Source organism: Moschus berezovskii, chromosome 2, assembly GCF_049115385.1.
Source record: "Moschus berezovskii isolate FMDL1 chromosome 2, NW_MosBer_1.0, whole genome shotgun sequence".
NCBI lineage: Eukaryota > Metazoa > Chordata > Mammalia > Artiodactyla > Moschidae > Moschus > Moschus berezovskii.
This window is the reverse complement of record NC_142461.1, coordinates 84,893,452-84,906,691: the sequence shown is the minus strand read 5'-3', so window position 1 is coordinate 84,906,691 and position 13,240 is coordinate 84,893,452. Positions and strand designations below refer to the sequence as shown.

Genomic DNA, 13,240 nt, shown 5'->3' with positions numbered 1-13,240 from the left:
AGGGTTTAACAATACTGTGTTGAAAAAAATTGGAAGTCCCTGGGCTGAGTCAGCTTAGGTATGTTTTGTTAGGTGCCCTTAAAAATCAATTTTCACATAAGTTTCTGGCTTTTCATAAAAGATCTGAAGGTCTGGTAGCATGGTATCCACGTGCCCACATAAGCAACATCAACTTGAGCTGAGACATCAACCCTTCTGTCCAGGGGTCCATCTTGAGTTTTCCCCAGGTGTTGTCACTCTTTAGTCACTAAGTTGTGTCCGAATCTTTGTGACCTTATGGATTGTAGCCCGCCAGGCTCCTCTGTCCGTGGGATTTCCCAGGTATGAGTACTGGAGTGGGTTGCATTTCCTTCTCCAGGGGATCTTCCCAGTTCGGGGATTGAACCCTAGTCTCTTACATTGCAGGCAGATTCTTTACCCTCTGAGTCGCCAGGGAAGCCCTCCTCTGGTGTTACTACTTCCTAATGCCTTAAGTCTGCTCTTTGCAAATCACTTACATTATTGGCTGCCCCTAGTAAGCAGCCTTGGTTTAAGAAAAAGACTCGTCTAAATTTAAGATGATATATTTTAATTGAGGAAATAATATGTGATTATTATGTTTGAAGAAAGTTTTCTTTTTTGTTGTTGTTGCTTTTTCGTATTGTGATTTGAATTTCCCAGGAGAGAGTTTATATTGTTTTGGTTTTATTTCTCATTTTTGACAACAGAGCAATTTGACCCAGAACTCTTAGTGACAGTCCTTTTGGATGAAAATCTTTGCAGGGCCTTTTAATTAGGAATTGACAGGGTGATTAACTTATAATTCACAAAAAATAAATGTGGAAAAGAGAAGTACAGGTCAATTTCTAGCTGTGTTAAACTGTAAGGACAGCACCATTGGCAAGTGATTGTTCCCTTTTAACAGCTTTTCTAATTTTTCTTAATTGGATCCTTTGTTTTCTAATTGGATAGAGAGAACTATCATATGGCTTTCAATTACTAGCTGTGGCATGGTGATCCCGTCATATGTCACATACTAAGTAAAGTCAGACTCATAACATACAGGATGGAAAAAAAAAATACCATCTCCAAGAAGCCTTTTGTGTGAGTAAGAAAGAGAGGCAAGCTCTTGCGTCCTGGGTGGGAAAGGCGCTGCAATGGGACACACTAAATAGCTTGATTTTCCAGGAACCCTGTGTTAGAGTTCTGTTATGTTACGGTTATAATTTCTTTAAAATACTTGCTCATCATAATATATAAAAGCTTCTGAGAATATAAGATTATCTCTTGCATTCCTGGAAAATGTTAAAGGGTGTACACACATACCCATATAAACATAAACATGAGAAATGCCAGTGTCCTCCAAGTACTTTGTTTCTTCTGCCCACTGATGAATTTAGATTCTCTTTCTAAGAAGCAAAGTTTCTCATTTTACAGTTTCCATTGGATCTCTGCTGCCTACAGGATAAAATCTAAATATTTTATTATGTCTTATGCCTGTGTGCTCAGTCGCGTCTGACTCTTTGTGAGTCTATGGACTGTAGCCCGCCAGGCTCCTCTGTCCATGGGATTCTCCAGGCAAGAATACTGGAGTGGGTTGCCATTTCCTCCTATAGGGGTTCTTCCTGACAGGGCTCAAAGCTGCATCTCCTGAGGCTCCAGCACTTCAGGTGGATTCTTTACCACTGAGCTATGGGGGATGCCCATTATATCCTATGTCTGACTCCAGTTCTGTTCTCCAAAATTGTTAGGCATGTGCACCACCGCGAGCTTCTCGCTTTTCCTTGGAGATGTTAGTTCTTTCAGCACTCTCCTCATGCCACTCCTGCTTGCTAGTATGTCACCTACATTGGGGCAGGGGTTAGTTTTATTCAGTTGATCAAGATTAGACTGAAAGGGTTACCTTCCTAGTAAAGCTTCACCTGACTCCCCTAGGAACAATTTGCATTTTGGTTCTCTGTCAACTACTGAACTTCCTAATATCTCTGTACTAACTTCTGTTCATTCATTCAAAAATACTTTTTGATCAAATCAACTGGAAAATATACTTTTTGAACATCTCTCTGTAGAGGTGCTGAAGCCTGGGGCGATGTGGTTACCAAGATGGCTGAGTTCCTAATCTGGTATTGAACTGTCTCCCTTACCAGGCTGTGAAACTGCTGAGTGTATTAATATTTGCCTTACTTTGTATTTGATTAGTAGAGTCTAAACTTGCACCTGGCTCAGATAAGGTGCTTAAGAAATGCTCACCATCTTTTAAGGTCTTCATGATGGAAAATGTTGGTCAGTTTTTATAAAATCGAAACCCCTTATTGAGGCAACCCAGTATACCGACAATCTTGGCTTTTAAACTTGGAACAGTAGATAGGAACACCAGTGCTGTTTCTGAGATGTTATGGGAGCTAGTGACCTTTCAGTGTAACTCTTTTTATACCTTTAGTGTGTATAAGTCAGAAGGGCACTTTGGCTCAGCACCTTGGAATGGTCTTCTCCCAGAGAGGAAACCTAGTCTCTGATTAAATGCTCTTAGCAGGCACAGGACACAGCTGGGGTTTAAATCAGGCTAAATCCCATCAGATTGGAAATCAAGAAGCTGCTGCTTTTGAAGACTGTAAATCTGGAAGGTGGCAGAGGCAAGGGTCTGTGGGTCTCCGCTCCAAGCAGGTAATGCCTCTTCTCTCTGGCTCTTGCTCCCAGAATTACTTTAAATATGGACACAAGAAGGGATAAGATTTTAACACTGGGACTACTAAACCTAGTCCTTCCTGCTTCAAAAGTAATTAAAGAAGTAATGAAAGTCTTGGAGGAGACCTCATTGAGAATATGGAATGCCATGGAAATGAGCACTTGAATGCCAGAGACTCGTTTCATGTCTCCATGTTTTCCCGAATGACATAAACACAACGTGGAATAAAAGAAGAGCTTGAAGCTGGCAAGTCTGTCAGCTCATGGGGTTCTGTCTCGTGTGACTTTCTTGGCTTTGTGGTATTTGTATACATCCCACTCGATGAAACCACACTTCAACATTTATTGTGGTCACTTGTGTTTTTGGGCATACGCCGACTTACTGGCGCCATTGCCAAAAGGAAGACATTCAACAGGGGCGAGGGAAGCCTCTCCTTCCTCAGGCAGCGCCGTGGATGTGGGAGCTGTGTGAACATCTGGCTTTCTATTGAGCAGTTTCTCTCCTCCATGGTACATGCCATCCATGCAGACAGCCCAGGCCTCTGAGCTCCTTATTGCTCTGTGTTTGTTCTTGGATCCGTGCTTCATGCATTTTATTTACATGCTTTATTTTTCATTTTATGAACAAATTGATAACTAGACTTACTCTTTATCACACTGGATTGGTTTTATTTATTCCATTTGAATTTGATTAAAAAGCTGTCAAACATAAGTCTACATTTTTATCAGCAGAATACTTTCACAAAACCAGTATGAGATGTGTTCAGCTAGAACATAGTTTTCAAAATAAAACAATGTTTGGTATACTCTAGACAGTTACCCTTTTGTTTATCTATGACAACTGAAGCTAACCATCAAATGGATAAAGCCATCCAAGTCTAGTCAAGTTATCTTTGGGGGCATATTAAAAAAAAACCTTTTTTTTAAAAAAAATTCTTTCTAGATGGATTTAATGTAATTCACCAATAAAGCATCCTCAGAAGCATAATAAAAATTCTACATAAAATGACATAGCCAGGGAAAAAAAGGAAGATATACAGTTTGATGAAGATTCAAAATGGATGTTAACATTAAAAATGAGCAGGCATGCAGTTCCTGTATAATATAAAGATCAAAATTGCAAGGCACTAATTTTGCTTCTAGTTTATAAGACAGTATGTTTATGGGACTGCAAATAGTATATGTAAAAAACACATCCAATGGCAAATGTTTTGAACTGTCATTTGTCTTCAGAAAAATTGCCATTCTACATGTATTTGTAAATTTCAGCATCTAGCACCAAGGATGGCTGGACTAGATTTACACTTATAAAAGTGTTCTTAAAAGACGAGGTATGTCTATTTTGGTTGAAATCCTGATTTCTTTTGTTCTGTTTAAAAATTATTCATTTGTGTCTTGTCCCCTCTTTTAGTCCTGCTTGTGTACCCGGGGGTGTTTGAACACAGGCCTGAGGCAGCCAGGGTAATGAAGAGGCTCATCTGTGCGGACACATACCCGTACTCTCAGTCACATTCACACTCACTCACATATCTGCACTTACACAAGCACATGTGCAATGCCCAAGAGTCTCATTAAGGCTATTTTTGGATATGCTGTGTCCTCTGCACACTATTTTACAGCACAGAGCATCCATAATGTATGCCAGGAAGTGCTGGAAGGCATAGCAGTGAAGGGGTTAATGTAGAAGACATATAGGCAAATATTGTCAACTATTTTATTCAAATGTTTGGAACTTAAACACAAAATCATCATTAAGTTTTCACAAAATGAGGCATCTGTCGCTTGAAAGGAAAAAAATATTTCAGAAATATGTTTACAGAAATGTAAAAATATTAGGCATGGAGACAGATGTGAACACACTCAGTAACTCGTCTTGTCTGTCAGTCAGCTGAAGATCTTATCGTACTCGCTCAGCATGAGCTCGGCGATCTGGTTCTGGTACACCATGTGCACCGCCATGTTCCCCGTCTCGTTTTCAGCTCGCAGAAGGGTGGGTCCAAACACAATCCCTAAGCTTTGTGTGGACATGAGGTTCTTGGATGCTCTGGCCACTATCCTATGGAGAGAGAGAAAGCAAAAAGACCCACTGGAGTTTAAATAAAATTGTGACGTTTTTGGAATTGTAAAGTTCTGTGGTCTTGAATTCTTTTTCTTTCTTAAATTTCAACTTAAAGAAGGAAAGTAAGGGCAGGGATTGGCTTTGGCAAGCAGAGAATGTGACACAAGCAGAAACAATTTTAGATTTCAGAAAAACACCTACCATAACATTATTTAATCTACTCCTTGTGATTTATTGTGTGGAAATAGAACCTGTAACTTTCAGGGGAAGGACTCTATCATAGTACCTAGCCATTGTGGGTGCTCAATAAATGTGGAATGAATAAATTACAACAATTACTGTAACAGTTAACAAGATTCAATCTTTGAAGTGGCTAGAGTCAATGGAGGAAACAGGTGAGACATACATAGCACATGCAAGAAGCCAAAGATGAAAAAATTAAACAATATAGGCATAATTTTGAGTAGAAACAAGAGCTGAAAAAATAATTAAATTCTTAGTGATTAGTGTGAGTAAAGTATTCCTGAAAAGTGCTATTTGTAATCTGTTTTGTAGAAAGTACTAAGTCGTGTCCGACTCTTTGCAACCCCATGCACTGCAGCATGCCAGGTTTCCCTGTCCTTCTTCCAGAGTTTGCTCAAACTCATGTTCACTGAGTCAGTGTTGCCATCCAGTCATCTCATCCTCTATCGTCCCCTTCTCCTCCTGTCCTCAGTCTTTCCCAGCATCAGGGTCTTTTCCAATGAATTGGCTCTTTGCATCAGGTGGCCAAAGTATTGGAGCTTCAGCTTCCACATCAGCCCCTCAGGGTTGATTTCTTTTAGGACTGACTGGTTTGATCTTTTTGCTGTTCAAGGGACTCTCAAGAGTCTTCTCCAGCACTACAGTTCGAAAGCATCAATTTTTCAGCGCTCAGCCTTCTCTATGATCCAGCTCTCACATCTGTACGACTACCAGAAAAACCATAGCTTTGACTATACGGACCTTTGTCGGCAAAGTGATGAACATTTAGGTGTATAACAAGTATCCCCACCCCTTTTACTCAATAAAATACAGAAGCTTGTAGGATTTGCACAGGAAAAAAGTCCCACTGGAATCAAAGAAATGTTTGCTTGCGTGAGGACTGTGGAGACCTGCAATACCAATGAAACATTAGGATGTGGTTTTAGTAATAGTAGTGCCTCACCTGAATCAACATGGGACTCTTAAAAAGAAATTAAAGCCCCATCTTCTACGTGGAGGCTTTAAAATAAAACAAAACAATGCTTATTCTCACAACTGAAGCCTCCTTGGTTTAATATTAAAATTAGGGAGAGTGGGGATTTAGTGATGTAAGGAAAAAAGGGAAAGCATATGGAAGGACAGGGTGCTAACAAATACTAAACTGTGCATTCTTCCAGACACCCCAACCCAAGGGAGATCTGAGCACAGAGAATAAAGTGAGGCAAAGAAACAGTGCTACACAGCTCTGTTCTCAGAGCCCAGTGGAGCACTGGTTGTGCTCTAGAGGACTCTGTGTCTGGTCTATGTGGGCTGACCTAGTCTCCAGGCATGGAGCAAGAGGAAGAAGACTTGTTCTCTTTCCATCCCTCCACAAACCTTCATCTCAGGGCCATTTCTGTGAAAAAGGCCCTGCCTTCACTCTCCTGAAAGATGCTGAGAAGGGCCAACGCCTTCAATTTGGGACTTCCCATAGCACAAATTCCTGATCAGCAAGATATCCTTGATTTGATCAATATCAATAATAAGAATTATTCTAAGCAATTTTATTTTACTTATTACTTAGGTTTAAAAATGGAAGTATCATTGATTTTATTCTAAGCAATTTTATTGTCTCACTTGATCCTCATAATAATCCCATGAGGTTGTTGTTGTTTAGTTGCTCAGACGTGTCCAAATCTTTGTGATCCCATGGACTGCAGTACGCCAAGCTTCCCTGTCCTTCACTATTTTCTGGAGTTTGCTCAAACTCACATCCAATTCTATGATTAAGCCCTTTTTATTAATAAGAAAACTGAAGCCAAGAGTGGTGAAATGCCCGATGTCACACAGAACTGAGGCTCAAACCCAGGCAGGCAGGCTGCAGCACCCATGGGAACATCACTGCCCTGGAGTGTGTTATGGCTCCTATGCTTATTAATTGGCTGACTTGTCTCTCTGCCATTCTCCACATGGTTATAGATCCTTCCATAAGAGGGTCTGGATTTTTATTCCACACTGTAGCATTGTGATTGACAGTCTGGTTACAATGGATTCATTGTGGGCAAAATGACTCTTAAACTTGAACTAAATATTCAGGATATTCTGCCTCCCATTTTCACTTTTCTTCTGCCTTATATGAAAAGTCTTCATACCTGTGAGTAACGCTGGCGTGACTACATTTCTGGAAGGGATTCTCATATTTTAAAGTATTGGTGTGTTATCAGAGACATCAAGTTTAAAGTTTCCTTTGGAATATAGAAATTGCACCACTTGCTACTACATTTACCAAAAGTCTGTAGAATGATTTTAAAACATTCTCCTAACCTGGAGGAGGGAAAGATGGAGTAGGGCTATGCTTCCCTTTAACACACCTATTTACCTTGGCTTAAAGTCTCTCTTGAGCTTCTCCCAGACCGCTTCATTACAAAAATCACTAGTAAAATTCATTGAGAAGTAAAACAGATTTTTCTCTCTTGGATTTAAAGTAATACCTTCTTGTTCAGTGCTCTATAATGATCTAGATGGGTGGGATGGGTGTGGAGGTGGGAAGGCCCAAGGGGAGGGGATTTATGTCTACATACAGTTGATTCACTTTGTTGTACAGCAGAAACTAACACAACATTGTAAAGCAACTATACTCCAATAAAAAAAAAAGTAGTATCTTTTTGGGGATACTAACTCCTTCATTGACTCTGCCACAGTAACAATAAATTTGTTAAACAAATATGGAAAGAGATAATATAACTGATCAATTAACTGAGTAACTATTAGGTAGAAGTTGTTTTCACAACATTACCCATTGGTACTGAAGTTCTAAGCGGATGAGAGTTATCTAGCAGAACACAGGGCTCAGAGGTCATAGAGCATGAAGATGGTAGAACTAAAACTAAGAGACTATTCAAGTATGAAGGTGAATGACTGGTATAGGGTCAACAGAGTAGAAGAGGTCCAGGAATCCAGGGAGACTGAAAAGAGAAAAAAAGAATATCAATACAGATAGAGAGATATAGTTTCCTAGTTAATAATGGCTATAATTTCAGTCAAAACAGGAACAGTGAGATTTGGGGTAGCTGGGAGCTAAAATTGTCTCTAACTATAGAGGAGCGTGGTGGGTGACAGTCCAAAGGGTTGCAAAGAATTGGACATGATTGAGCGAGTGAACACATACCCTCAAGGTGAGGCTAGAAATCAGGGAAGGTCCAAGAGCAGATTACTGGAGGGGACAATCATGGCTGTCAGGAGGTTATGGAGGTAGAAACTGGAAGAGGTCTATGGTGTCTGGAGGAACTGGGGTGACTGGAGGAGTAACTCAGCCCTACCTGAAAGACCCAGCTGGTGGGACTTGATCTGTGGGGAGAGTAAAAGGATGCAGAAATCGGAGTAGATTATTTATAAAGTTTCCCAGTGTTCTTTATATTTCTCCCACTCAGCCAAAGTCCTGGTCTGAGAATTCAGAGCAAGACCCAATCCAGAGAAGAAACCAAGGCTGAGCTTCAGTGGAGTGAAGAGTAGGAGGCAGAGCGGCTGTCAGAGGCCCCCGTCAGGCAAAGGTTTCTCTCTCTTGGCCAGTGGATCATGGGAGGGACTCCTAAAACGGATTTCTGCCAGCTCATCAGTTTCCTAAATGTGCCCTTTTCAGGTGTTCATTCTGTGCTCTCCTCTGTGTGTAAATGCAGAACATTCATTCCATCTCAATCTGTGTCATTTGCATCCATTTCTCTGCACACTTTCCATGTGATTTTAATAAAAACAGTTTTAACTCATGGGTGCTTTCAAGTAATCCTGTTACAAGTAGACTTTACCAATAGTTCTGTATTCTTGTTATACTTGCATTGCTGCAGGTTAAATTTTCCTAGCAGTTTGGAATATTTTCTTAAGTTTGGGAAAATTAAGTAACTTGCAATAACATTTAGAGAAATCAAATGTAGTTAAGAAAGGTTAAGAAAATGTGGATGTGTATTATACAGAATTCATACTATCTTGCCTACTCTCTGTTACAAAATGTATGCTTGTGTGTCTATGTGTGTATTTCATTGGCAATTTATGTTCTGAATATCAACCAATCAGTAGTTGGTATATTGAGAAATCAATCAATCTTTAGGTTAGAAAAGATGCTGAGGGTGAAGACTATTTGCAGTTGGAAATCACCAACTACCGAACTATATGATTCACGTAGATAGGCAAAAATATTCTCATATCAACTGTCACATTAGATTAAACCCCTTTATAGAAAAGGTGGTGATAGACATATCTAGCAAAGAAGCCTCCCAAACAGGGGATGTTTGGAAAATGTATTCATGCTGTTACAGACTTCACTATTCAAATGCGAACCTACCTACTCTCTATCTCAAGAGATTCTTAAGCAGTTAAGTGGTTGCTTTAGGAGAACATAAGTAGTCAACCACAATTTCAAAATACAGCTAGAATACTATCCTACAAAATTCTTCAAGTCTCTATTTTTTTTTTAACTTCAAATCAGTGGATATAATACTTTCCTCTCTCGCTGTGGGGACTAGCTGTGCATTGCAAGTGCCATTATTTCTGAAGGCTTCAACTAGTAAAACATATGTAGAGGAGAAATACAGGCTACTGAAAGAAATGACAGCCCGGAATGGAAAAAAAATGCAATCTAGTATCTAAGATGGAAAACTCTCAAAAACAGTAAGTTATACTTCCAGTAGCTTAAAATGCCGTTAAGCTGTATTATTGGAGGGGAGGATCTGATTCAGAAACCAAATACATTTTTACTATGGGTTTGGCAGTACTTCCAGGACAGCTTTCACTAAAGTGAGTTCTGCAAACACCATCTCTGTGACACACTTCACAAAAATAGCAGTCTGGAGTAAGATAAGTTTGCAGAAAATTATATGCCATTTTTCCTTCTTGGAAATTTACAATGCACAATAGCATAATACAGGCTCTGACAAGTCCTGCAGAAAACTAACTCTGTTCATCTTTGTGTAACTTAACATGTTCCCTAACTTACTTGAACATTGTGGATCCTCTTTCTTGAATGACAAGGAGGAGTGTATATTGAGACATGTTACTCTAGTCTGCTTTGCTAAGGATCTGCTAAGTCTGAAACATCATGGATTTGAATCTCCTCTGCCACTCAGGCTTCAGAACTCCATGGCAGCTGACTCAAAGAGATCAGATTGTGGTCACTTTTGGCAAATTCCACCCCTCTGGTAGGGCTTAGATTTCATCTGGCCTTAAACTCCATGACAGTGTTGTAAATTTTGAGCTACCACTTAACCTGTTTTCATAAGGAAATAAAGGAACTCCCTTTTTAGGACAAGAATACTGGAGTGGGGCACAGCAACCCCACTCTCAACCCAGGGATTGAATCCACATCTCTAATGTCTGCCTGCCTTGGCAGGCAGGTTCCTTACTACTTGCACCAGCTGGGAGGCTCTTTGAGGACAAAACAAAAGTCAAAGGCAAAACGACCACCTCTGAATGAGGAAGGTGAGAGCAGTGACGTGGCTGAGAGAGTACTACACAGCAAATGGCTGGACGGTGAACAGGTGTAAGAATACTTAGATCAGTATTTGGAAATTCTTCTACATGTTTGTTCACTCACCATTAGTTTGCTCCCAAGAAATCCTTATAGTGAAGATACCTGATTTGGAGCAACGTGAGGCGCTCAAACATTAGTGCCTGTGAATGCTTCACTAACAGGAAAAACATCTTAAACTGCAACTCTTTTGAAAAAGGCTATTTATGAATACTGCTAAGTTTAAAATAGCTTGACAAGAATAATTATGATTTCATGAATTTGTTCACCAAATAGCACTTGATATACACTTTTTGTAAAAGAAACTCTTTAACCACTAAGTAAAAAAAAATTTTTAATGCTTTTATTTTTTTCATTTATTTAAAAAAAAAATTTTTTTATGACCAGCCTAGATAGCACTTTGCCAACCAAGGTCCGTCTAGTCAAGGCTATGGTTTTTCCCGTGGTCATGTATGGATGTGAGAGTTGGACTGTGAAGAAAGCTGATTGCTGAAGAATTGATGCTTCTGAACTGTGGTTTTGGAGAAGACTCTTGAGAGTCCCTTGGACTGCAAGGAAATCCAACCAGTCCATTCTAAAGGAGATCAATCCTGGGTGTTCATTGGAAGGACTTATGCTGAAGCTGAAACTCCAATACTTTGCCCACCTCATGCGACGAGTTGACTCACTGGAAAAGACTCTGAGCTGGGAGGGATTGGGGGTAGGAGGAGACGGGGACGGCAGAGAATGAGATGGCTGGATGGCATCACCGACTCGATGCACATGAGTTTGAGTGAACTCCGGGAGTTGGTGATGGACAGGGAGGCCTGGCGTGCTGCAATTCATGGGGTCGCAAAGAGTCGGACACGACTAAGAGACTGAACTGAACTGAACTGAATTATTTTACAATATTATATTGGTTGGTTTTGCCATACATTGCCATACATTGACCGCTCCGGGTGTACATGAGTTCCCCCCCGCCGAACCCTCCTCCTACCTCCCTCCTCCCCTTATCCTCCCTCTGGGTCATCCCCGCATACCAGCCCCGAGCAGCCTGTAACATGCATCGACCCTGAACTGGCGATTCGTTTCACATATGATAATATACATGTTTCAATGCCATTCTCCCAAACCATCCCACCCTCACCCTCTCCCACAGAGTCCCAAAGACTGTTTTATACATCTGTGTCTCTTTTGCTGTCTCGTATACAGGGTTATCATTTGCATCTTTCTAAATTCCATATATATGTGTTAGTATTTTGTATTGATGTTTTTTTCTTTCTGGCTTACTTCACTCTGTATAATAGGCTCTAGTTTCATCCACCTCATTAGAACTGGTTCAAATGCATTCTTTTTAATGGCTGAGTAATACTCCATTGTGTATATGTACCAAAGCTTTCTTATCCATTTGTCTGCAGATGGACATCTAGGTTGCTTCCATGTCCTGGCTATTATAAACAATGCTGCAATGAACATCGGAGTACATGTTTCTCTTTGAATTCTGGTTTCCTCGGTGTGTATCCCCAGGAGTGCGATTGCTGGATCATATGGCAGTTCTATTTCCAGTTTTTTAAGGAATCTCCACACTGTTCTCCATAGTGGCTGTACTAGTTTGCATTCCCACCAACAGTGTAAGAGGGTTCCCTTCTCTCCACACCCTCTCCAGCATTTATTGCATGTAGGTAGACTTTTGGATAGCAGCCATTCTGACTGGTGTGAAATGGTATCTCATTGTGGTTTTGATTTGCATTTCTCTGATGATGAGGGATGTTGAGCATTTTTTCATGTGTTTGTTAGCCATCTTTATGTCTTCTTTGGAGAAATGTCTGTTTAGTTCTTTGGCCCATTTTTCGACTGGGTCATTTATTTTTCTGGAATTGAGCTGCAGGAGCTGCTTGTATATTTTGGAGATTAATCCTTTATTAGTTGCTTCATTTGCTATTATTTTCTCCTATTCTGAAGGCTGTCTTTTCACCTTGCTTATAGTTTCCTTTGCTGTGCAGAAGCTTTTGATTTTAGTTAGGTCCCATTTGTTTATTTTTGCTTTTATTTCCAATATTCTGGGAGGTGGGTCTTGGAGGATCCTGCTGTGATTTATGTCGCAGAGTGTTTTGCCTATGTTCTCCTTTAGGAGTTTTATAGAATCTGGTCTTACATTTAGCTCTCTAATCCTTTTTGAGTTTATTTTGGTGTATGGTGTTAGGAAGTGTTCTAGTTTCATTCTTTTACACGTGGCTGACCAGTTTTCCCAGCACCACTTGTTAAAGAGACTGTCTTTTCTCCATTTTATATTCTTGCCTCCTTTGTCAAAGATAAGGTGTCCATAGGTGCGTGGATTTATCTCTGGGCTTTCTATTTTGTTCCATTGATCTATATTTCTGTCTTTATGCCAGTACCATACTGTCTTGATGACTGTGGCTTTGTAGCAGAGCCTGAAGTCCGGCAGGTTGATTCCCCCAGTTCCATTCTTCTTCCTCAAGATTGCTTTGGCTATTCGAGGTTTTTTGTATTTCCATACAAATTGTGAGATTATTTGTTCTAGTTCTGTGAAAAATATCGTTGGTAGCTTGATAGGGATTGCATTGATTACTTTGGGTAGTATACTCATTTTTACAATATTTATTCTTCCAATCCACGAACACAGTATATTTCTCCATCTATTAGTGTTCTCTTTGATTACTTTCACTAGTGTTTTATAGTTTTCTATGTACAAGTCTTTTGTTTCCTTAGGTTCTTTAACCACTAAGTAAAATTTAAGTTTATAAAATCTTAAAGTAGGTAAGCATTCATTTTTCTGGCAAGAGATTAAAAAGGTGCTA

The 13,240-nt window shown here is 40.0% G+C and overlaps 1 protein-coding gene across 3 annotated transcripts in view; it reads right to left on the bottom strand.

The window, feature by feature from the left end:
- Nucleotides 1-4,368: 4,368 nt before the first annotated feature.
- The window catches only part of ARHGAP15 (Rho GTPase activating protein 15), a 725,608-nt gene continuing 716,736 nt past the window's right edge, over nt 4,369-13,240 (bottom strand). For all 3 annotated transcript variants that reach the window (XM_055398711.2, XM_088829189.1, XM_088829187.1), the window contains one exon: nt 4,369-4,720. In XM_055398711.2, the coding sequence (XP_055254686.1) occupies nt 4,549-4,720 (172 nt within the window). In that variant the 3' untranslated portion in view covers nt 4,369-4,548. The remainder of the gene's footprint in view (nt 4,721-13,240) is intronic.